We start from the raw sequence: 27,092 nt of genomic DNA, 5'->3' as shown, positions 1-27,092 counted from the left end.
ATGTTTTCTGTGAACGATTATGTTCATCATGACTGCTTTCATAATAAAATATCAACCAAAAGGATACACAAATCCCAGCATCCAAAAGTGCTCTGTAGAAACTAGGTTGTTACATGGACCTTTATGTTAGCTGTCTTTAGTATCTTGTAGTGTTTTAGGGCACTGCACATATTGTTGCAGCATCAGCAATCCCCCATTCATCATTTCTTCTTTCAGAATTCAAAGTGCATCTTGGATCCACAAGTTTAAATGCAATTAAATGAGATGGAAAGGTTACACGGTATCATTTAATCATATTTAGTCATGGCCCAGATTGAATCAGTGGCATCCATTTGTACTTCCTACACCACAGAGCAGAAAATACACTTCATATTCTGCCTTATGGTGACTCGTCTCATCTGTTCTGCTGGCTGGCTCTGGTGTTGCCCGCTGACGTTTTCGAGGCCAGTACCTTTTTCCTGAGTCAAGACGTCCATCATTTGCATTTACTAAGAGAATGAGAGCAGCTGACAGCACTCTCTCTTTACGAAGGTACGGACGCTATTCTTTCCCTCTCTGCAGAAATGTCCACCTTGCAGTGGCTGTCTCAACCGTTCAGGCACACAGTTGTTGAAATGTTTTTATAAAATGTGTCTGTGGGGTCATGTTGCGTGTTATTATACAGGTATATTTTGTGTGTTGTCAGGGTACACAATCATGGCTTTAATCTGTTTGATCAGGTTATTTTGAGTGAAGCTGTATCAGAGCTATTTGAAAGTAGGTGTCATAGATTTACTGGCACCCTGAGCTGAATTTTAAGGTTCCCTGGAGTAGAATTGTACAGACAAACTTTCACTGAAACAATTTGTATGCAGCAGGAATATGTATAGATGAAATGCTTTTCAAAAGCATTCTGTATTCCTCTAGTGAGCCTCTGTGTTTCTGCATTGAACCATTGCACTTTGAATCGCCTGTTTAAAATGTTTGTATTGTTACCCAGAGTCACTATTAGCCGCTACAAAATGACTTTCATGTGCACTTACACACACATACTATAGGCACATCTTGATACCATCTGTTTATTTTATCCAATGACCGCATTGAGAGTGATAATGCAGCGGCGAACAATAGCACTTTGTTCAATGAAATGAAATTTGGAGACAGAGAAACAAGCAGGAACGCACAGCAGCAAGGGACAACACCATTCAACAGCAGCCATTTGTCACCACTAACTGCTGTGCCGAGGGTTTGGCTCTCCAGGGAAGGCTCGCTGTAGATGAGAACCATGTTTATGAAAGCTGTCCAGGTTTTGCGACTCCTGGCCACCCTCAAGCACCTGAAGTTCTTCATCCTGGACACAATCATGCTCTTGCATTGCTCCCTGGGGTGCAGGGTTCATCTGTAGCCGTCACCTGTAACAGATGACCTGATAGAGTTCTGTCTGTAGTGAAGCCACTCGCATCTTGCTGATAAAGACACATCATAGCCCGATATGCACATATTCCTGGACTCTTTCCCATTCCGACAAACAGCGTTGTGTTCCCTGTTCATATCTTCCCCGAGCTCAAAGAAGAGCTGTTCTGAGGAGCATACCAAGTACAGCGCTGTGAATCTTTGGGATCCACGGGGAGGAGCGCTGGTGGAGGATGCTTGGGGCCTTTGAGTCGATTAGCCGGAGATAGGTACTGTGGTCTAGCTGAAGGTCAAGATCAGAGCTGGGCTAAGGACATAAAGGTTTGACGGTGTGGTGGGACAGTTGTGAATTGAGTTTAGGTTATACTTTCATGCTGCACAGTAGCACACAAAGAAACACTTATTCACACGTCTACATATGTATGCACACAGTAACATAAATTGTTTGAACGTCCATTTGAGTTTGGATCTTAGTCTTTTAAGTTTGCCAAACCTAATCTTTGTAGCAGTGTCGAAAACATTGCTGCTTACAGAAACAAAGCAATAGGAACCCACCATTAGGGATGATTTGCTCCTTTTAATCCACGTAGAGCTGTTTGGTATTTACCAGCCTTATTTATTGATCAGTTTATGATTTATCAATTTAATTCAGCAGCTGTAGACACCAGTTAGGCAGACACTCTTAGATAAGCCAAAACCTAAACTGATGATTTCATTATCCTTGTGGTATCTGGTAATAAATTCAGCTTTCTCTCTGGATGTCGAGAGCCATATGGGCTTTAGGCGTTCCCCTTGAACATGCTGATATGTGTGATTTAAAAAGACTAAAATGCATGCTGTCATTGGGATATAACTAATATGTCTCTTTCAGTTTGTCCGTATCATCGATCATAGACTTTATTAATGACTTTGTTTTGACATCAGCTCTTAAAATGCTTTAATGGCAGCTCACGTTCTGCAAAATCAGCAGGAGGTGACAGATGGAAGGAATTAGTAAATGAGTGTAAGCAGTGCTGTGTAGTAAAAGTAAATAAGTAAAGAAATTCAGGCCATGCATTGTTACTCTTCTGTCAGCATGATAAAATACCACATCACCTCCGTGCTTTACAGCAATAACGCCACTGACCTTTTGCACTAATTGCAATTACAGTGACTTACTGAGAGCCAGCAATGTTCATAGTCTTAGGAGTGTATGTCATGGCTGTAAATGTGACAAAAATGAATGTGGAAGTTGACCAATCAGGGGCTTGTTTAAAGGGCCCTGGGAAAATGTCATGGCACAAAATCAGCTTGTTAACAGCAGTGGCTTTAACTACAACCACCATGTCTTGTATTAGCTCGAAGGACTTTATTGTTCCTCAGTGCAGTCACCAGAGAAATTATTCTCTCAGACGAAACCTTGTCTCCTGTGGTGTGCATGCACATATGAACTTTATCTATGTCCTTGGTGTAGAGTATGGCTTTACATGTTGGCCTGGTTAACTCTAAATGTGCAGCTGTTCTCTTTTGTTCTCGTGTTTGTAATTTGAACTTGTATTGTCTCGTGTCATGTGATAATACTGCCTACCTTTAAGTAACTGCAGCTCTTTATCAACTGCTGCTGTCCTCTTTGGTTTGCTGTTAGTGTGCAAATCAAACATGTAAAATATGAGCTGAAGCCCAGCGGTCATTAGTGATTAGTGATTAGTGCAGCTGCAGGGGGAAGACTCTTGCTTTAAACGGGTCCATGAGTCACGGTCAAAAAGAAATTCAGCCGATTTTAAATATAGGCATTTATGAAGCGCCGTGAAACCTCAAACCAGTTCCTGCCACAGGGTATAGAACATACTGTGGTCCGTGAAATAAGAACATAGGCATTTCAACTTTATTTTATTCACATTTCCAATGAATAATTGGCAAGGTCATATTAAGATAGTGCACATTTTTCTCATGAATGTTAAATTAGATACCAGCTTCCATAGCTGTGTAGTGTAAAACTTGAGGCACTGTTCTGCACTGTGATGGTGCTGTAATGACCTTGCACCAGATACATCTTCACAGTTCACACCACCTCAGCATCTTGATTTCACACAGAAGCAAAATACTGGACAGCAGCATCAATACGAGCCATGATTCAGCCCGAGTCCATATCTGACCGGGGATTGAATGTAGGTAGCCTTGAGATTCACTGCTCTTGGAGCCCTCTGTGCACCATTTTGGTGAATGAGTTATGAATGGTTTACTATATGAGCTGTCTGTGCTCATCTTCTCAAGGGTTAGTGCTTCTTTTGTCAGACAAAGAAAGAAAGGAGAGGATGGTTTGGATTTTCATTGAGAAATGTCTACTTGTAGTTTTATAAAAGCCATTTCATTCCCTTTTTCCCATAGCTCCCATGCTGTGGATTGGTTGTATAAACTGGTTGTTCAGTCTCAGCCCTGGGACTCAATACACAAGGCACAAACACTACATAAATAAAGCAGCAGTGTGGCTCGTGCCAGGCTTCTGTCCTGTTAGCATGGCTTGATGGGTCTGTGTGTGTGTGTGTGTGTGTGTGTGGTTGGGTGGGTGTTGGGGTTATATTTTATGATGTGGAAGACAGGCAGCATAAATATTACTGTGTGCTTAATCACAACCCAGCTGCAAAGACGACTGAATTGATCCATTTCTTGGTAATATGTGCTCACACTCAAATTGGACAAACACGCACACACAAAAGGGGAAAAATGCCTAGCGGGCAGTATTGGTCCTGATGGTGTTGAGAAACAATTTGTGTGTATTGTTTATATATACAGAATGTGTGTGTGTGTGTGTGTGTGTGTGTGTGTGTGTGTGTGTGTGTGTGTGTGTGTGTGTGTCTAATTTACTTACACAATTGAACTCTCCACTTTTGCTGAGAAAACTCCTGTTGAGGGAGTTCAAGTGTGTGTGAGAGAAGGAGTGAGCGAGCGGGGGAGTAAGGACGGGAGAGATAAGTAGTGTTTGGAGCAGCCTGAGTGGAAGAGATGCACCCCCCCTCCCCTCCTACCCCTTGCCTGCCCTGTGGAGGCGATGCCAGTGTTTGTGTGATTGATTCACCCTGCAAGGAGAGAGGGAGGCGTTCTCTGGTCGGGCTCCTGGATCCCCGGGTCATCCTCTCCCTTAGCTGTAGGGGAGGGAGGGAAAGGAGGAGGAGGCCGGTGGGGGGGGGGTTGGGACTTCTCAGAAACCTCCAGCAAATCCAACTTCACTGCACAGAGGTGTGAGCACAGCGAGGGGGGAAAGGCAAGTGGCACTTTTCACCATGTCTGTCCTCATAGCCACCCAGCTGAAGATAGACACCAGCACTGCTTCCAGAAGGGTAAGGGGCCCTTTTAGCATGCATGGCACGCTGTGGGGGAATGTCTGTGTTTATGGGTGAGTCTCCTGCTGCTGACAGAAAAGGCTGCTGGCTGTTTTTGATAGCAAGTGGACAGGCGGGAAGGGAGCGGTGGGTCTCGACGTCCCTTCTGAGGACCTTGATGGACAAACGCTTCCTGTTTCTAATTTCAAGTGCTGACTTCTAATGAATGGTTGGTTACATATGCTGCAGAGGACGCTTAGTGCTTCATTGTTATTCTTTATGATGTGTTGCCAGCTAATGACTTCAGTGGGAACTGGCCACTGTGGGAGGAAAAGTTGGATAGAAGTACGTATGTATTGTTGTGTGAGATATTTAGATTTTTAAATGATTGGTTTGCACTCCTTGTTGGCACGTTCTGAATATAAACATTGTATTTACTCTTTATTTGTGTGAAAGATGGCTTTGAGGTCAGCTAATTGCTCAGCTTTGACTCAATGCTGACTTAAGGCTGCTCTCATACTCGCATGCAAATGGGCTGCAAGGGAGATTGATGAGGTTGAGGAAGTTTAGGATAACTTTTGTTGTTCTCAAGCAATTAAAGCCATTTAGCATGTAAGGACAGACACTATCTGAAGGTAATTATTAGAGGTTTCCTGTTGTTATTAGATAAATGAATGGCTTGTATCTATGGTTCCAAATCAATCTCCTCCAGACAAATACAAATTCAAACAAATACATGGTCTAAGAATGCATAGATGTATGTAGAACTGTGTGGAATATTAATGACCAAAGGGGTGTTACAGTATATATACAGAAAAATCAGAGCTTATGTCTCACACTTCTCATGCGATAAGCTTCTTCATTTCATTCATAGCGACTCCTCTTCAGCATTTGTTTTCCACACATAAACACACATGGCAATAAATTCTTAGTGACACACTCTCTTGTTCAGTTTCTCGGCTCTCTATCATCCTCTTCTTTCTCCTCCTCATCATCTGCCGCTGCCACAATCCCCAACTCCCCTCTAACGTAGCCACAGTCTATTCTACCACAGCAGCCGGCATTAAACTCCATTTCCTCTGTGACTTATCTGCTACCATTTCAGTTTGGGCTAAGTACATAGGTTCCCTTCATCCGTAATGTACTGAAAGATTCAGAACTTATTATCTGTAGAGGATAATGACGTGCCAGTTCCAACAGGCAACATGCTCAGCTGGTTTCAGTTCTGCAAAGCAGTTAACATTGAATTTTAAACATGGCTCAGTGGAAAATGAGTTCAGAGCAAGTTAGAAATGCGCTTATGAGAATATTTACCATAATGTGAATTTATAGTGGCATTTTCATAAATATGATGCATGAAATGTGCAATCTACATGGGAATCAGTATCAATTTGTGATGGTTGCTTTAGCATATCAGGTAAATATGAACTGAACTGAAATCAACGACTGCCTCAATGATTTGTGGAGGGTTTCTGCTTTTGTGCAATGGAGCCACAGTTGTAATAAAGTGCCATGACTTGCAGCACACAGTAATTGAATTTGCCATCGTTACATGGGCCACAATGAGCCAAGTGCTGTAATGTAGTGTAAGGGTGTAGTACAGTGATAAGGAATGTATTCCTCTGCACAGTCCTATTGACATTGGCCGTCACTGAGGCATAATTAAATTTTGATAAACACTGACAGTGGAAGATGGTTCTACTGTGTGAGCAGCAGGTGCTATATCTAGACATGTTTAATATAACGTTGTAATCCTGATGGCAAAGGGATCCTGATGACTTTAACGCTTCTTGAGTTTTGTTTGGCTCAGTTTTCATTCATTCACCTCTAATTAAAGGTCCAGTGTGTAACATTTAGGAGGATCTATTGGCAGAAATGGAATACAATATTCATAGGTATGTTTTCATTAGCATATAATCACTTGAATAGAGGAATCGTTTTTTATTGTTTTTATTACCTTAGAATGAGCCGTTTTTATCTACAGACGCTGCGAGTCGCTTTCAGCGGCGTCTGACATGTTGAACCATCATGTTTCATTGTTATTTCTTTTTTATTACTGTTTCTTTTAAATTGGTTCAAAAACAAAACAATAGTGATTTACAGATACAACAATGATAAACAGGAATAGAATACACCACAATGATATAAACAAGAATAAAATACATAAAGACAAACAAACACAGTGAAGCGCTGGGCTTGCAGGTACGTATATGAAAAACACAAAAAGACCAGGACAGTCATAATAAATGCAACAACATTGAACTGACATATTTCTACAATAGCCCAGAAGGGACAAACACTGGCTATAGATAGGGGTATTTGTGTTTTTCGCACATTACGTAGCCACCGTAGTTTCTCCTTTGTGCTTGGAAGTGACAGAGTTGCGATCTACAACCCTCATTAAATCCTACACACTGGTCCTTTAAATGATGAAAATATGGACATCTATCTAGAGCAGGGCTTTCCAAGGGTCACTCCTATTTTTTTTTTTAAATAATTACAAATTTACAATTCCCATAATTTGGGGTCTCAGGGGGATCTAAAGAGGAATGTATAATGTTTCCATTGAGTCAGGAGGTTAGCTGGGGGCTACAGTTTCAACCCTGTTTCTTTAGCCCTGTTTTTTATTTGGGCAAATTGCCACCAATCAAAGTATGCCAAATTAGCTGTTAGCAGTTCCTGTTTGCAATGAACCAATGAGTCTACAGACAAGTCTCACTGGATTGCACTGATATTCAAGAAAACTTAAAAATACAGTGATTCGATACATATCGAATCAGCACCCAAATTATTGTGATTGTATGGCATCGGGAATTAGGCATATTGTCCCAGCTCTAACAACCTAACAACTAACTTCCAGTTGTTTTTAGAACACCAGCATACACCTGCTCCTGTCACCTCATGCAGTATCTTTGCCTCACATATTTTCCCTCTCCCTTCACAGTTTGAAAACCTCAGATCTGGAGGGATTGTAATGATTTATAATGTGTGTTTCCTGCTTGAAGTCTGGTTCTGATAATTGGACAAATTTGACATTGCAACTCAATTGAAGTAAATTTATGATGAGTTTTAATCAGTGTGAGAGTAAACTATTTACGACCCAGTAATGGACTGTCTTGAGGACAGCTTTAAGATAAATTATATGTGTCCAGTCCACAGCAAAGCAGGGGCATGTAATCCGACACAGGCAGCAAGACGATGAAAAAAACTTGTTGCCTCCGCTGGCTCAGCTCAGCATCAAGGGAAATCATTAGTGTCCAGCTAATGCCAAATGGAAAATGGTGGAAAATTATGTGATTATGGTGGGCTGTAACTAAATCCATTCTGCTACATGCATGTAGAGAGGCGCAGTCATTTCCTTTTCCAGCTGAGTGATGTTCAGAGGAAATTAGATATTACTGCACTCCCACCATACATTGATTGATTGATCTGTTTGCTCTTCCATCCAATTAATTTGTGTGTCATTTTGTTGTGGTGTGCCCCATGCTGATGGAAACAAGTTAGTCTGTGGTGGCATTTCAGTTAATGCAGTAATGTGTGCATCAAACGTGCATTGCATTATATATAACATTATTTAGTCATGACAAGTATGATTGTATTGTGACACTATTTACTATTTTACTATTTTTTCTCCATGCTAGACAACAGTTTGCTCACCATTTTACTATTTACTATTTATTATATAATATTATTTAGTTATGACAAGTATGATTGTATTGTGACACTATTAACTATTTTACTATTCATTCTCCATGCTAGACAACAGTTTGCTCACCATTTTCTTCCTCAGACTTCATGGTTCCAGTTCAGTCTGCCCTGCTAACAAAACTCAAGTGACTATATCTTTTACACAGTGGTGGGATTTGACCTACAGGCTGCCTCAGAGTATTCCTGCACTCTGTGGAGCATGTGAGAACTAGTATTTTGGCATCATTGCATTTCAGCAATGAAGGGAAAACAAATGACTTCCTTCTGGCCATCATATAATAAGAGGAAATCTGTGCCTTTCCAGTTAAATTCTTTGATAACGTTTGTGTATACATCTCTTAATGGAATCAAAAGTTAAACTCACCTCACAGCATCATAAAGTGCACAGAAGTGCATTATGTCATTCAGATTAAAATGCATCTAAGCTTGAAATATAATTACAATGTCCCATATCACCCCTCAAGTACATTTTTACTTGTACTGGCTCCAACAGCACCATTAGCTACCCGCAGAGGTATTCGGTATACTGCAGCTATCATCATCATTATAGCTGTTATTACATGCCTCTCCAATTTTTTGCCTCTTATAACGCAAAGCTTGACTGCAGTGATGTTTGTGAGAGTGGGGGAAGGCGTAGCTCCAGTCAGCTGCTGTATCTGCGAGGAGGCGATAGGGGAGTCAAGCTGAGCCCAGACTCCCCGGCACGGTCCTGAGGGGAGCGTTAAAGCAGCCAGGCGGTCCACAATAGCTCCCCAACAAGGTGAGGGAGATTGGAAGACATCTATCAGAGAGGCTGGGATGGATGTCAAGTGACTCGGACCTATTTCCCCCGGGGGGTGCGCAGACCCAGGAAAGGCATTTATGAACTAGAGAAACAAATGATGACAGGGACCAAGGCGAACCACTGTGTAAGAGGAGGCTGCTGGAAGATGCAATTAAAAAGCATGCAAAAGCACCAAGCAAAGTTGTAGTTCAATTAATTTATAAATCCTACTCAAAGTCAAAGGAAAATTGATTCAAACCGAAGAGAAAGGGAGGGATGGGGACTAACTTTAATTAGGCAAAGGCAGTAATGTCCTATGTCCTTGTTTTTGAATGAATGTCCAAACCTTTCAAATCAATATTCTGTATTCCAGATACATATCCTATTATAGAGGTTACATTCATAATTCAAGCCATGAATCAATGAGCCTCCAGCAGTTCTTTCAGAGCTAGAGATGACTCACCATTTGTAAAAAAAAAAAAAAAAAAAAAAGAAAAAAAAAAAAGAAAATTAATTGAAACTCGCTCTTTGTTCAAAGTCGAATATAGAATATTTTTATTTCTGCTGTTGTGGTCAGGCTGCCTCGAGAACTCTTTGCAAACATTTACAAAATAAACTTGATTTGACATAATGGGAGATGCAAAACAGTGGTATTCATCAGAATGTGCGCGGAGCTGTTTGGAGCAATGCTTTGGTGCCGCTTTTGAAGTTGTACCCCTGTGAAGATGACCTATTTCCCAGAAATACAGCTCGGCCCCGGCGGAGTGATGGTTTGAGCTGTCACAGCGAGAGGCTGAGGGGTGTTCGCCTGTGGCATTCATGACAGGGATGGCAGAGATTTTAACACTTTAACTCAAGAGCCTTTCTCCTCCCCTCCACCACATAAGCCAATATTCTGCATTTACGAGAGCTGCATTGCTTTGGCCTCTGTGAGCATTTCAAGCATGAAATCACTTGCAATGTAGTGTATGAGCTGAATAACACTTGTGGATGTGGACTGACTGAAAATGTATGATAGAAGGAGGGAAACTGCATAAATTAAGGGAAGGAAGAGACACTTTCATGGTTGTGAGATAGGATATTAGAGAAAGTATTTGTGAGACTCGAAGATGCGGCAGGAGAGAGGTTTATGTGAGTTAGTTTGTATAAACACCAAAAATAAATTCCTTGGATTTTATTCTGTTGTAGGAATACATTTTCTGCTGCATGTGACTGTATTTTTTGGGGTTATTTTAAGAATATGGAAATAATCTATAGGTTTATTGATATCAGCTTTAGCTTTACAAGATCAAGTCAGTTTGTAAGTGCCGGATTTTGTCAGCAAACATGAGCAAAAAGCTAGAATATTTGTCGTTTTACACCTGAACTAGGTTTCTTTAGAGGTGTATGGCCAGCCTGCCCTAATGCAGCCCTCCACAGAGAGGCACTCGAGCTCCGTCCTGGGACCATATGCAATCATCTGGGGGGAGAAATTGTATGACCCCCGTTCATGAAATCATAAATACTCATCAAATGTTTTAAATTAAGGTAAATAGAGGTGAAACTTGTGCAATGCCGGCGCATGTTTGTGCGTAAAAACAGCTCATCTAGAGTGTACTGACAGTAGCGCTACAGTAAAGCTGCTCTCTCAGTGCTGCTGGTCACTTCTCATGCAGAGCGCGTCTGCGGAGAGTACCGCCGGGCTCTCTGCGTCCTTCATACTCTTCATACGTGAGGACAGTCCACCCAAAAACAGAGCCGAAAGTGTCGAAACATTATCTTTTGCTCTTTTATTTTGCGGACAATCGGCGCGGAGTCTGGCGGGGATCGAGTATCTGATCGGAAACTCAGCGCATCCGCCTGCTATCTCGCTGTAAGGAGGCATCAGGAAACTGAAGAGGGACAACGTGTTGTGAATACAGATGAGAGCAACTATTGACACCTTCAGCCCACCAGTCTGCTGCGCGCCTGGACAAAGCTAAAAAGGACATCGCTGCGAAGGATCCAGCTTTATATCGGTCTATCAATTCAGGCTGTGAGTCATCCACTATCCATACATCCTTATTTACTAACCCAGTATCTTCACCTTATCTTTATTTATTTATTTTACTCCATCCCGGAGGTGAAAACTGGCTGCCTGCCATCGGTTCTCCTCGAGGCGCGCAGAAACCCAATAGATCTACCCCACCAAAAAATCAGACGAGACCCGTTTGTGGCTCTGACATGCTGTAAGTTGTTCTCATCTGGATTGGACCTATATTATGGCTTCGCTGTATCAGAGATTCACCGGGAAGATCAATACGACCAATTCCTTCCCGCACCCACCTGAGGCCAGTCACCTTCTCGGTGGACAGGTTGCAGACGAGGAAAACGCAGCGAAGACCCCCCAGCAACTCGTCGATGGCAGACCTCACGTCCAGTACCGCAAGAAATGCTTGAAGGAGGATGAGGATGTAAGACACTTACTTTATTTGCCAACATATTCCTCCCTTATTAGAAATCTCCACATTTATAGTTTAGATCATTCACACACACACACACACACACACACACACACACACACACACACACACACACAGACAGACAGACAGACTGCATATACACACAGGCAAAGCCATAGGCCTCTACAGTATATATGCTGGGGATATAGAAGCTTTCTTTATTGGTTTCACTTTTACAAGGTGGTCAAGAAAGTTTTAAAAGGTTGCTTTTTATTCTGTGGCAGTTGCTTTTGTGTTTTGATGCATTGTAATGTTTTTTATTGTCACAAAGTCTTGAGATTCAGTTCGATAAACACCTAAGAAGGCATCCACATCATTGGCAGGTGTCTAACAGATGAATATGAATTATCACTGTCTGGTGTGATTCTGTGTGATTTCCTCTGCTGCTGTCTGTGGTGCTGAAATAGCAAAGATCATCACTATTTTAATGATAATTTTAAAAAGCTCTGATTTTTGGTTTTTGTATGTTGGTCACCATCTTGAAAGTATAAATTCAGCCAAAGGGGAAGACGTCTACATGATTTTTAGGCCTCTTGGATAAGTGGCAAAATTGTCTTCCAGACCAAACAGCAACTCCAGTAGCCTTTGACCTATACTTCTTGTTACTCAGTTTTTATTTTGAGAGGGACAGATTAGATCTGCAGCTAGGACACTTACACTTGGCTTCACTTCTCAGTGATGGTGGCTTTCGCTCGGTTTGCTCCATGATTGTTTGTTCATGTTGTTGTAGGTACATCATTGCCATTATAACTGTTCGAACATTTCTCTTCATTTGTGACACAAAATCAAATCATGTTCCCTCAGAATATTATAATTTACAAATGTAGCCTCATAACTATTAGATGTGCTTTGCAGATTGTGAAAGTAAGGCTTTGCTTTTGTCCATGATGGACATGACGTATTTGTAGCTCTTTGTACCACTTTGCCAATGTCTGTCTTTCCAACTGTGTCTTTCTTTGAGAATGCACACACAGCAAAATGCAGAACAGGAAATTCAAGTTAAATAGTGAAAAGGGCATACAAATGTATCACTCTGCTCTCTCCAACTTTCAAGGCTTTATTTTACCAAACGTTTTTTGCCTTTATCATTGAGGTATCTGAGGTAATTTATAGTTTCTTTATATAGCCTTTTTCCCCAGCTGAAGATCTCAGAAGCAGATATTCACTGAATATCTGCTTCCTTTAGCCAAACAAACAAAACCGACAAGGAAACACAACTGCTTTAGTCTTTGGTTTGCCTGAAAACTTGTAAACTATCTGCCTCCATGAAGTGCCCAATGAAGGGACTTGTTAATACGTGTGTTGCTTGTTTGCAGATGACACCACTTCAGACCTAGAGCAAACACAAATATACTTGACTGGCCTTTTATCTTTGAAAAGCTGCCAACACAACTCCTGAATTATTGATGTCAGTCACATTGAGAATCAAGTGATAAGGTTGGCAACAGGCTGAATGCTGACACTTCTCGGGCTGTCAACAATAGCACATAGGCTGGACTCGCCATAATTTCTTAATTTCCTTTAAGAGCTTTTGTGTTCATTTTGTGAGGCAATGGAAAATTCAAAATCGTGATTTTCTCTTGCAATTAAAACTTTAGGGTTGCGTTTTAGGAGTGTGATCAGGAGCTGTTATTGTACTACTGGGTTTCCAACATATTTATTGGGTTTGCACTGTTAACCTTGAGGTCACCTTTAGTCCCGATGTCCCCCTGAGTCGTGCTGGAGCATGAAATTGCCTTTAGCCTCGGGAGATGGGTAGACCATTTCAAGGAGTGCTATTTCCAACCCCTTCCACCCTCAGTAAAAGTTTGAACGTGCTATTGTTGCTTCCATTTATTTTGCACAGGGCAAAAATTTATTTGGAAATGTCATTTCATTAAATCATCCAGATATTTACCTGCATGGTTGTTCAGCCTGTTTCTAATATCCCTCAGTTACAGACGCAGGTTTTTTTTTCACAGAAGCTGGTAAAAAATTAAAATGATTAGATTTTTTGTAAACAACTGTTTAATTTGTTTACTGCAGCGTTCTTCCGAGCTCTTGAGCTCACAAAATGCAGCCACTGCATCTTTGTTTGTGGGAGAGGTGTGTGTGTGTGTTGTGGGATTGATTAAATGTTGCTGTGCTCTGTGTGTAAGCTTCAGTATTTTGTGGTAGAGTTTGAGTCACCTAGGGAGACATCAGCAGTAGTTCTTTCTCCTCCTCACTACCCTTTACTGCAAATAGAAACCCATGAGTGTCCTTAATTGATTGTTGTTGCATGTAAAGGTGAAATATGCTGGCATTTCACCTTCACATTAGAGCCCCAGGGACACTTTCATGACCTGGCACGTATTGACTTTTCCTTTATGCACAGCAGAGAAAATGTAAACATTTCTCTCTGTTTGTGTTGTGATGATGAAAGATTGCATGTGACTCCACATCGGTCACAGTCTGCAAATGTATATTGAGTGATAAAGTGCAGTAATTATTCATGCATTACCCAACACACGAAGACTATAATGCAACACAAGACAACAACTTACAGGAAACTGTTGAGGAACAGATAAAAGAACAAATCTGTGTACATAATAGTCGCTAATACCAACAAAATAAAACAAACCAGTAAGCATAAAAAAATATATGAAATGCAATATATATAAGAATGTGGCAGCACATTTTCACAAATAGTAGGGATGTTCATTTTTACAATTTGTATTGTGTTTCTTTATTGATATAAAATAAAAAGAGGTATTAGAGAGATTTAAAAGAGGTAATTAAAATAATCAGTGTCCATCTGACTCTTCCAACAGCTGAGAACAATCCTTACAAATACTGTACTTTAATCACTGATTTCAGATACTGTTTTGTGTTATGATTGCATTGTATTGTTTTACATAATCATATGTCATATTGATTACTACTGTGAATAATCACAGAAATGCAGATTTTAACATTTTTACTCAAAATACATAGACCTTGCTGTTTTGTTTTTGTGGCAACTGTAAATGCACGTTTAACCATAAGTACTAGTCATTAGTGAAAAGCTCATTTCCCACAGGGCTACCTTAATCTGAGACTGGCATGTTGCTCGATAAGTGCATTAGTAATTTTTTCCTGCTCCTAGGCTACATATTTTTGATTACAAGTACACTGAAAATGTGTTTTAATCTTACTTTTAATGGGCTGCTTCTGCTTGATATTTACTTAGCCTGGAACAATGCCCTCATGACAGAGAGAAAGTACAATATTCTCCCAGAGGAGGTTGGTGGCAAAAATGTGGTTTTACACATCAAGGTTACGCTGGCTACACCTCTGGGGATGTAGCCTCACAAAGAGCTATGAGTGCTCTCATATTTCTTTAGAGATTACTTTAGTGTTTTATTATAGTGTAACTATTGTATTTGAGGGTGTAGTCTTAGCTGGATACTGAAGGCCTTCATCTTGTAAGTCGTCATGACACTTGTATGACAGTCATCTTTAAATTAAAGTTTGACTTTGGTAAAATTGTACTTGATCAAACATAAATTCCCTGTCCGCATAATAATGTTATACTGTTTTGGATCACAGAAATTGGAGTTCAAAAAGGAGTGAATCATAAATCACAGACTGTGTGACTTAATTTACTTAGGATACTGCTGCCCAGGGCTGACACACACACACACACACACACACACACACACACACACACACACACACACACACACACATACACACGTCCTGGCTGTACTCATATGCACTTAACTGTGCCTTGTACTTAGAGATACTCCAGATCTGAGTAAGACAGTTTGGCCCAGTTCCCAAGTGTTAGTTTAGCTCTGTGCTTCCTTTGAGGTCCGACGCTCAGATAAATCAGCCAGACGGCGCTCAACAAGAGCAGCCAGATAAAAGAAAGAGAGCAGCGAGATGTGATTGGCTGTCCTCATTAGTTCTGTGGATGGACTGTCTGTATGCCTCATGTGATGACTGCTTACTGAAGGCTGCCACTGGCATTGTCACCTGCTGCACTCATTCAAAATGATGCTGTGTCCTGAAATGTCCCCCTTCTTCCAAAAAGCCAGATGTGCTGTCAAACCACATGATTGGGGACAATTTTATGCCTTTATTCACAGCTGGGGGACAACAGGAGATGAGGAGAGAGAGATGCAACAAAGGTCCCTGGCTGGAGTCAAATCAGGGACTTTGAACACGTAGGCCACCAGGGAACCAGTTTGCATTGTATTTTGGAGTCACAACTGGGAGTCAGTTTTAAGTAAAGTGTATTTTTTTTCACATTTACCCGCTGATTTATCTCACAATTTCACTTGTGGCAATTTACTGTAATTGCACAAGCAAAGATGTAGTACACCGATAAAACTGTAACTTGATCATGGGAGCTGAGACTGTAGCTTAAACTTGCATTAACAGATTTTTGGCAGCAAAAACAAATTGTGAACACTGACATATCATCACCTTTTACAAGATGTAAGCAAACAGTGGCTTACTTACTCATCCAACAGTTACATTAGCATTCATTTGGAGTCGTATTTCAGTCTACCTGACAAAATAAATATTAACACTCTTTGCCCTATTTTTCTCTCCAGACAGTTCTTAGGGAAAATAACTGGTTCTTTAGCTGCCAAATGTTCCACTGTGTTCACCAACTAGTTGCTTTTTACTGTCTGCTATTTGGTGATGAACAGGTAGAACACAGTGGTTTAGGCTTATTTTCAGCTAAAAACAACACTATGAAAGTGGTGAGAGTGAACTGTAATAGTAAAGTTGTAAAGTGAACTGAGGGACGATCACTACGACCCTTTTAACATAACATTTTGTAATTTTGTCCTTTGTCAATATAAAAATATTTATTATAGTAGCTATAGAAGCTAATCTCTTAATTGCAAGATGCAATGGTCTTTATTTTTAAAGCACTTAAAAAAATAAATAATTATAAAGCCAAATATAAAATGCTATTTACAGGTAAGTAAACTAAATAAGATTAATCATAAAATAAGGTGAAACAAAATTTAATTAAAGGAAAAAATTCAATGCAATGCACTACCCCTATGATGAAGGAAACGGCACACAATGCAAACATGCTGTCACCCAGTGCAGCTCCTCCCCTCAGGACAGCACAGCATCCTCAGCAGGACCTCTTGCTCGGCGTTGCCATGGTTGCAAAGGTGGAGAGGGTGAGGCTGTAAGCTCTGGGAACACACACATGCCCGCTGCTGCTCACTGGTGGCTCTGACTGCCATCTGGAGATGACGCAGCTCTCACATTGCACACTGAGCGTCCTGTGCTCCTGTCATGCAACATGTTACGTCCACCGTAACGAGCATGACGTGTTTTTTTCTCTCCCCCCCCCTTCATTCTAAAAACAGTTCCCCTTTGGCTCCTAATGAATATCAGCCTATACTCATGCTGACAGACTTACTATCGACCTGTGTTTTTTTTTTTTTTTTGCTCCTCTGCTCCCAGAGGGCGTCTCAACAGGTCATCCATCCCCCACCTAGCGTCTCAACGCTCTGTTGACACACCATCAATCATCCCCCGCCACAATCCCCTCACCCACACCACCTCTACGGACCTGTCAACAGTGCGTCAGCACGCCTTTCTGGGAGACTGTCCCTCTTCCTCTTGATGATTTACTGTATTATTACACAAGCTGACAGTAGGTATTAGTCAGTGTTTAAATACAGAGAAGCCTTATTACTCCCTGATGAGAATGGTTGATGCTGAGCTTCAGTCTCTTGTGGTAGATTTTCTGCTCTGAAGATCATATGAAGGAAGAAACACATCATCGTCTGTCAGACATTTTGATTTAAGTTTGATTCACATCACATTTTAAATCCCCTTCACTTTTCACAGATATTTTCATTTTAACGGTAGCTGTGTGGTTGAAATTTAACCGATTAAATATTCATGCGTTTAAAAAAAAAAAATCATTCCTTTGTCAGCCTTCGTTTTGATCTTCTGCTTCATGATGACAGTCACATTCCCTTTCTGCTTTTCACAGGAGATTAGCTCACTCCTTAGATGTAACTTCAACTGTGGATCTTAAAGATTTCTGCAGTTTTCTTTTTACTTTATGTGAGTGAGTAGCTAAATATAACTGTCTTTTAACCCAGCTCGTTCCCATTTCCTCTCCTCCCTGTGTTCATGTCTCTGTTTTTTATTCATAAGTTGAGGCTTTTCGAGGCATCTTTTCAATGTTTTACTTTTGAGGCTTAGTTTTATTAGTTGCATGGCTGATAATCAGCAGTGAAGCTCTTTTAGAGGGAGGAAAGATCAAGTATTCTGGATCAAGCTTTAGTTTACTGCTTTGTCTTCCATTTGTTAAAGTTATAGAATTTCTATCGAATGGACTGTGTCATTTCATTGATGTTTCAAATGCCAGCCACATGCAGGAAAACCATTTTTATAGCTTTTCTGTGCACTGTGTCTGTTTTGCCACTAGAGACTGTTGTGTTCCAATCAATGCTCCATCTCTACCCTGTACTGTACACATACAGTGCCGTAGGTGAGCTCAGGCTTTGTTTCTGGTGAACACAGACTCAGACAGGATATTTGCCCCTGCTGTACTGTCAGCCCCAGTAAAGCTGAAAATCCTAAACAAACAAACAAAAACCCAAGTTGCTAGGGTTTCCTACACAGCTTCTGTAACTAAAACCAACCATCTGCCACATATAAAAGTGTCTCATCCAGATCCAAGAAGAGCAACATAATGTCACCTCTCATTAGGATTGGAAAGGTTATACAGTCACCTTGCAAAATCAGCCACACTGAGGGATTTCTGACCTGCAGACAGTGGCATCATCAGTGGCACCGCTTAATTGCAACATTTAATTCAAGAGAGGGAAAAGATCAAATTATCATATCGGTGCAAAGGGTGTCTAGTGAAACCAGAGGGTGCATTTCAGCTGCCAGCAGCAGCAGAAATGTGCTCTGTTAAAGTGTATTTGAGCAAGGCACTGGATCCTCCCCTTTTTCTCTTCTCTTCGACACTTTCACCTCCTCTTAGTGCGCAGCAATGCTTCATGTTTGCAAATGTTCCTTATTCTAATCAAAAAAGAAATACATCCATAGTAGATCATTAATAATGAAGACAGAACTTTAAAGCAAGTGAAGGAAATTTCTGCTATAACGTTTCTGTCAGCTAGAATTAGAGCAGCGGAGCGGAGCTGCCATTTCTCCCGAGTCCTCTCACAGTCTTATTCTGGGCTGAGACCAGGCAGCAGTAATCTGTTGTGTCACACGGGCAGATTCCCTTATCGACCACGGCATGATACAGCAGCGACACACCCCTGGGAAATGCACGCACGCAGACACGCGCATACACATCATTTAACTGGTACATAAACACACGGAATGGCAAAAGAAAGGCAGCGCTGCAAAGTCAACAGGGTCATGTTACAGTGTAGTCAATTCTGGAAGGAAACAACAACAGAAGCAACAAGTCAACATTTGTTGCTACAGAGGAAAAACACACTCAAATGGCTTGTGTTCGTGTTTAGATCTCTGTCCTGATGTCCTGGCAATTCTTAAATATCAAATCAGCCCACAAAACTAAGATGATAAAGGTCCAGTCTGTAACATTTAGGAGGATCTATTAGCAGAAATGGAATATAATATTCATAGATATGTTTTCATTAGTGAATATGAATATAACCTGAATATAGGAATCATTGTGTTTTTGTTACCTTAGAATGAGCTGTTTTTATCTACAAAGGCCCTTCTGTGGATTGAAGGAAGTTTCCTGACTGAACCTTTGACATTTTTCACAGTTCACGTTTTGCAGCCACCGTAGATTCTTCTATATGCTCGTGTACTGGTGCTTGGAGAAGTGGGTATACTCTTAATTTATGCCCCCATTTTTTTTTTAAAAGCAGCCCGTCCAGCGAAGGACAAATTCCCTGTGTTATAAACAGTGTAATTGAAAACTACTCTTGAATATTGAGCTCACTCAAAAATGGGCCAGTAGTATTTGCACGTTGTACGTTAACATCTTATGTAGGTCATGTAGAGGCATCAGTAATAAATTGAGACTGTTTCATAAGCAGCAAAATAAATAAAAAAATAAAATAAAATAAACTCCTTGTTGTATATTTAAGTAGACTGAGTAAACGTACTCAGTGTATGCCGATATATTGAGTGGAAGACGTAGAAGTTTTTCACATCAGACACTGCAGAAGAAGCACAGGTGTATCTAATAGCATAATGATGGCTGGGTCCATTTAGGTGTGTCAGTAATCCATGTCATTAAATTAATATGTACCACACCAGGGCCTCAGAGCCAGAACATCTAAAAGAAAAGCAGCCATTATGGATGTAATTGTCTACGCCTGTGTTTGGCAAGTCAAAATGTCTGCTGTGACACAAGTCTGTTGGTATTGGTTCACCCCTGCCTCCAGGCTCTGGTTTAGTCTTCTGATGAATAACACATGAGATAGGTTTTCATGTTGAATCCTTGCCGGACCTTTCTGTGCATTCTAGTCTTGCGAGGAGCGACAGGAGAGTAAAAATTCCCTGGAGCCATGAAGGTGGGTTTGTAGCTCGTTCCTTCTGTTAGAAAGCTCAGCATGAAGGTGGCGGGTCAGACTCAGCATGGAGTATTTGTTTGGTAGTGTGTTGTGTGTTGTCCGTGTATATCTGCTAACTTACCTCTTGTGTACAGGCACATGTAGGTCATTGTTATTGTGGAGAGCGTTTTTTTTTTTTTTGTGGAGCTTTTTCTTGCATGTATATCGTCATCACCAGTCAATATTTCTCTCCCGTTCCTCTAAGCCAGGAGTCAGGAGTCTGAATGAGACCCAGAGCTCCAGGGACGAGGGAAGAAGATTGCCTTTCCCTGAGCTGGGAGTTGAGCGCTGACTTCTGTGATGATGTTCAGTGTGGTGCTCACATGGAGCAGAACAGAGATGGGGGAGATAATGATTGTTTGGTGTAGCGGAGGTGGAGAGAACGGGGAGCGCTATTGAGTGATTCACTATTCTGGAGCAGGCAGCCTGTCAAATTGTACCCCACCAAAGACAGAAAAGCTGAACCGTGATGATTGATGTTCCTCCCCTCACCAGATTGGCTGTTGCATCATGGGAATACAGAGACGTTATTGTTGAATGTGTTTAGGAAGATTCCTTACTGTGCGGAAATTATGGTTTATGTGTTGAGACAAACATACATACCTTATCACCTTCAGTAAGAATGTCTATCTGTCTTTCTTTCTCTCTCTTTTTAATCCATGATATCATTTTACATTGGATAGACCTCGACCTGAACAAAAGTTAATTCAATTTTGGCATAATCTTCATCCCATTTGTTTTACTGTAGAATATTTGTTTTACACATATATTTTAGGGGTAAAGAAATTGTTGTTTAAATTTGCATTAATTTATTTTTTGGCCACCTGGGGACCACAAAATAATCAGTAAACACAACAGTGAGACATTATCACCTCATAAAGCATAATGTGGTGAATGTGCTCGCAAACAGTGGCCTATTTACTCATCACGGAGACATGGAACAACGTAGCGTTCATTTGGAGTCATGTTTCTGGCCACCTGATTAATGTAAGTCCAATATTCACTCTCTTTTTAGCTCTGTTTCTGGTCTCTACCACCTCCTCTGATTCCTTTGTGGCTTAACACTAGAACTATTCAACCTTGTCTTGCACTTTTTTGCTGTGGCTATAAACAGTTCTGATTCTGAGTGGAGACACTGAACCAAATTAGTAAAGTTGTGTGCTGTAAAACCAAAACAGTGAGTTGAAAGGTATAAAAATGCCTCATAGAGCATTGGGTGACCATTATCTTTGGGCTCAGCTTCACACGGGACATCTTCCACTTTATGCATGGTCTTTTTTTTTTTGCATGTTAACATAAATATATTTAAAATTAGCGCTGCTTTAAGTTATAGGAATGATTTCTGTGTATAATGTCAGAAGTTTGTGGTTCCAGAGTATTTTTTAATACTAGCACAAGAAGTTATATAGGAAGAGAATCCAACAGCTGTCACGTTCAACACTGCATTTGGCATTCCTGCAAAGCCTTGAGGGCTCATATAGTATATAGTGCACATAGTGAAGCCTTACAGGTATTAGCTTCGCAGGGTCACAGTTCTCATCTCTATGACCTCTCAAGACTTCATAAAATTCAAGCCTGTATCAGCCTGTAGCTGTATAGGCAGCACTTTTATCAATCCAGAAAGGTGGTATTATGGGTAAATTGCTCCTGGGAGAAAAGTACAGGGGAGACAGGATAAACAGCCCTGGGTAAAAAGCGCCATAAAGTGGCCCAGCTCTGTATGTGGTGTGTAATGCTGATCTGTGCTGAACGGCAAGCTGCAGCTAATGGCCCAGGTAAGTGGTTCAGTGCTGATTGTTGTGAGGGGGCCGAGCGCTTTGGCTTCATCCCTCCTCGCTCTCTTTCTGGGGTTACGTTTCAGAAATTAGTGCGGACGTCAACAGCTGTCGGACACCCTGTTCTGTCTGATTTCTCCCTCAGGGCTCTGACATCACCTTCTGTGGTGTAATGGCTACGGTGTCAGGTTCTTGATGGCATTCTGGGGTCCCCTTGATGACGTCGTCTGTACTTGAGAGAGCAGGGCAGTGTTTCAGTTACATTCCATGCCAACATCCACAGCCACACACACACACACACACACACACACACACACCCACGTGGGTATTCACTTCAACCTAATGTGTGGAACTTAGTGCTGAGATGCTGACTATGGGATTATTCTCATTGAGCGCTGAGGTGTGTCTCGTTTATGACCAGGTCATTATTCATCGACTCTTCCTGCATCTACATCACTCCTCGCTCACCCCTTTCTAACGCTGACACTCCATATGCAGCCAGTCCGTCACAATGCAAACGCGTAAGTTGTCCCGGGTGGAGAGATTGTGGAAGGTGAGTGTGTTAAAATCTTTTCGGGGACACATGTAACGCATGTTTGCATTTGTTTAAATGTTTGCCATGTGATGTGTTTTAGCGTCTTTCTTCTTTCTAATTATGCTTTTTATCAATCTGTTATTGAGCACTTGAAGGACATTTTCAAAAGAAATTACAAGCTGTTTCTATGCTTGAGGAAGTGTCAGAGCCATTTATTTATTTATTAAGCTTTCAAACTGTCTGATGATATAATGAGCACTTCAGATGACAGCCCGTGTTGTAAGTTGTTGTTGTTAGAATTTGCTGCAAAATCATAGTCATTATATCTAAAAACTGTCAGCTGATAAATTTAAACACCAGGCTGTCTGGGTACATGCTGAAGGGCATCTTGGTGTTATAAACACATATTAAATGGTACCACAAAGCAGTTTATAGAAAGTATTACAGAATGAAATTGATTTTTGGTTGATTCAGAATCACTGTTACTTTTTTTTTACTGCATCTGTATCTGTATGTATAAATGTAATTTAAAATGTTTTTCACGAAAGAACTAACTTGACTGCTGCAGTGAGATGTAAAGACAAAAGCCAGACACACAGGATCCAGGATAGAAATACCTTAATGCACTTTCCTTACAGGCATTAATTGTGGTTAAGCAAAGGCTGCACTGTAATGCACAAAGTGCTTCCCCAGTCCCATCATGCATTATCAGCTTTTTTACTATGATACATATTTAATATAACGTAGACAAAGTTGAACCTCAACGGCACAGACGTTTATCGCAGATCAACTGTCGATGGCGTGAGGTAATTCGATATTGTAATTGATATTTCTGATGAAAATAAACTTTTCTTAATTCCACAGTTCAAGACATACAAAAAAAAATTTGTGAATACACGTAAGTGGAAAAAAGATGCCATATTTTACCCAAATGGCAAAACATTTCTTCTCGATTGAGTAGATTTGGGGCGTCCTGGTTGTTTAAGAAACTGACAATTAGATCAGAACATTCCCGATTTGAGTCCAGCCATGGACCTTTGTAGCAACTCCCACCTCTACATGTCTTCTGCCTAATTCATATATCTCTTCTTAAATGCTTAATGTGTGTTCAAAAGAAAATTGTTCTTTTATTTCCATATCAAAATCCCTCGCTCTTCTCTCTCCCTGTAAAACTCAAAAATATTTTTGATGACTCATCTTAAACTCGGGGCAGTTACAACCAAATGTGATTTAGAGTGTCTTATTAACCTCGCCCATCACATCAAAACCACACTTGTCTAATTTATTGATATTAATCCTTATCCCTCCTTCACCTGAACTAACAGTGGGTGTGGAAGTGAATGATCATCTCTCCACAGCTCTGTATCATGCGGCACGCTATTTTTGCTAAGCCAGGCCAGCTCTTTTCGTTTAACAGGGAAATCCGTCACATTACAGACGCTAAAGACGTTTCACTGCGACGTTAATCTAAATCAAATTTAAAACAAATGTCAACTTGTTTACAGATGAAAGGTTTTGGTAGTGCAGGTGTGCATTTTTTGTGCATTAATATCTCGTTAGGGACATAGCAATGCATACATCTTGGTTTTGGTAGACACTTTGGAGCTCAGCAGGGCAAAATGTTCCTCTTGATGCTATCAGCATCACACAGGGAACAACAGGCAACAGTTAGACACTGTCTGGCTTTGATAGACGCAGGCTACAGCTTAGCAGCTGATACTGATCTAGCTGTGCATCCTGGGGTTTTGTCCTTGTGGCTGCCTTGATGCCTGAAATATGCATACGTTTTGACACGATAGGAGTTTGACACGAGTGTTTCAAAACTGCGTCCAAATCCCCTGAGAGGCTGAGCTCTGGCAGAGAGTGTACAAGCTGTCACAATATTTTTATATTTTCTGGGTTTAAAGGATGCTGCTGCTATCACTCTTACTGCTAGGCCTACTACTACTACTACTACTACTATTACAACTACTACTGCTAATAATTATATAAGATGTATATTTTCAGTTTTTAGCCACATTAGAGGTGTTGCTTGGATGGCAATGTCGGTCGGCCTGCCACTTTGGTCCAGACTGAAATATCTCAGCAGTTTGTTCCCAGATGATGGATCCTATCACTTTGGGAATCCTTTGACTTTTCCTTTAGTGCTACTGTGACTTTTACATTGGTGGTTTTGAGTGAAAAATGGGAAGGATTATCATAAAATTCTGTACACACTTTCGTGTCCCCCTCAGCATGAATAATAATAACTTTGGTGGTCCTGTATTTTTCATCTAGCACCATCATCAGGTCAAAATTTAACTTGTTTTACGACCAAATACTTGAATGACACTCCCATCAGCCCCTGGTGTACTTTGTGTTTGGTACTAATTATCAATTTATATCCTACTAACATGCTAAACTAAGAGGGTGAACATGGTAAACATTACACCTGCTAAACACCAGCTTATTAGCTTGGCTTTTATCTAAAAGCACCTACATATAGCCTCAGCCTCCGCTATGGCTGTAGACTATTATTCTGGATAAAACATTTTAAAGAATTTTTTTCTCTTAAATTACAGAGATTGCTCACCTACCGCTAGTGCTATCTAAGATAGTTTTGGTTTTATTTGTCCAGGTTTCGAGGTGAAAGTAATTTTGTTTTTTTTATCTATATTGAAAGATATATTTTTTTTAAATCAACAGCATGTTGTGTTTTTCAAAGCTGTAATCACCACAAACAAAATTGCTTTCACCTCCGTGGCACTGGGGTGGAGGCAGAAATCTTAGCGACAGATATGGGAAAATAAGACCACAACTGTCTGTGTGGCTAGATACTGGACCTTTAGAGGTAAGTGAGAAAAATAATGCCATTTGGGTGATCGGTCTGGTTGATGATGGTTTAAATTATAATAATAACACTAGGGTAGCTTTGTGCTGTGTGTGTGTGTGTGGGGGGGGGTGCGTGTGTGTGTGTGTGTGTGTGTGTGTGTAAAATGCCTCATTTGGGACGGAAGTAATACTAAAGAAAGATAGAGAGAATAATTGAACATAAACTAGATTGGAAATTTTTTGTTAGTGGGGGGTGGGGGTCCTTTGAGACGTGGATGATGAAAACCTTCTCCAACCCGCAGTGAATGGCGAACGATGAAGCACTATTCATTCAGATGCTGCTAATTTGCTTTTAATCACTCCCCTCGGTATCTCTACTACTCCATTCTTAAGAAGAATAGTACAGGATTGATATATTAATTATCCCATCCTACTATGTGATTCATTATTATTTCCTTTTGGCCCACTGAATCACAGTTTTAACACCTGAGACTTTTGTTTATTTGATGATTTGCAACTCCCTGATCTAAATACGTAGCCCACGTTGCTGCTAATTCCTTATTTATTGCCCGTGTGGCAGTGCTTTATCTCTAACTAATTTCCATAACAACTTGCCAAAATGCAGTGTTATCTTTAAACTTTGTTCTTCTTTTCATTTTATGACCCTCTTGTAAGCCATTGATGAGCACACATAAAGTTCATGAGGCTCGTAAGTCTGTTTTATGAGAACTAGATCAGCAGATGGGTTAATGCTCTATAAATGCACACTGACTCACCCTGCTCGTCTCTTTTTCGTGTACGTATATGCCAGCTGCCCATGTGCTATACTTAATGGGCATTTTTACTGTTTCCTTGTTGACATAATTTTTCTCTCTGTTGTGCTTTATTAGTCATTTCCACTCAGTATAGCGCTGCACTCAACTTCTGTTTGCCTAATTTCTTTTTGAACAGTTGCATAAAGTTGTCTTTGGGTGTTTTTGTAAATAACTGCAATCTTCAAAAGACACTTTGATGGTATGAGCTCATGAGAGACACTGGCATGTTGTTCCAGCATTGCTGTAATGTTCATAGAATTACTTAATAATCATTAATAATAATTATTTATATTTATTACTTGTGTTATGACTAGCTCACTCACAGTAACAATTAGGTGAGTCCCCCACTACTCCCCTGTGACCCAGTCATCTAGTCATCACAATCTGGCCCTTGTCAAAGTCACTCAAATACTCACTCTGCCCATTTTTACTGCTTCTAACACATCAACTTTGAGGACAAAGTGTTAACTTGCTGCCTAATATATCCCACTCACTGACAGGTGCCATGTTAACCAGATAATCAGTGTTATTCACTTCGCCTGTCAGTGCTCATAATGTTATGGCTGAATGGTGTACTCTGAGAATCATCCAGTTACACATAAGAAATTAAAATATTTGTGTAATTTTAATAATATGCAACAATATAATTAAACTTTTGTGGAAAAAAACTACATCAGACTAATGGTCAACCAACATGGGTTTTTCAGTGGCAAGTGCCAATATACTTAGAGAGCAGGGCTGCCAATGGCCGATATATAATACCGATATCAAAACAAAGAAAAGTCACGTTTAATTCTATTGTATTCTATTCTATTCTACAGGAAATCCAGGCACATGTTTACAGCAGGGTGCATGAGACTAGTACAGGGCTCAAATACAACTTTTTCACCACCTTCCCAAACCCACAAGGAAGAGTGCTAACATTGTTGCACAGCAGCCACACTGACAAGGCTGCCTGCAGATGTGTCTGTAGA

At 40.6% G+C, this 27,092-nt stretch overlaps 1 protein-coding gene across 4 annotated transcripts in view; it reads left to right on the top strand.

The window, feature by feature from the left end:
• Positions 1-27,092, top strand: part of LOC127372893 (dipeptidyl aminopeptidase-like protein 6) — a 73,291-nt gene that overhangs the window by 3,157 nt on the left and 43,042 nt on the right. Inside the window, exon 1 of one of the 4 annotated variants that reach the window (XM_051417090.1) lies at positions 4,615-4,709. The exons of 1 other annotated variant lie outside the window; for it this stretch is intronic. In XM_051417090.1, the coding sequence (XP_051273050.1) occupies positions 4,653-4,709 (57 nt within the window). In that variant the 5' untranslated portion in view covers positions 4,615-4,652. Of the gene's footprint in view, positions 1-4,614; positions 4,710-10,782; positions 11,595-22,418; positions 22,511-27,092 lie in introns of those variants that run through there. 2 more of the 4 variants (XM_051416861.1, XM_051417159.1) reach the window with 2 other exon arrangements.

This window comes from Dicentrarchus labrax, unplaced genomic scaffold, assembly GCF_905237075.1.
Source record: "Dicentrarchus labrax unplaced genomic scaffold, dlabrax2021, whole genome shotgun sequence".
Lineage (NCBI taxonomy): Eukaryota > Metazoa > Chordata > Actinopteri > Moronidae > Dicentrarchus > Dicentrarchus labrax.
This window is presented reverse-complemented; position numbering and strand designations above follow the sequence as displayed.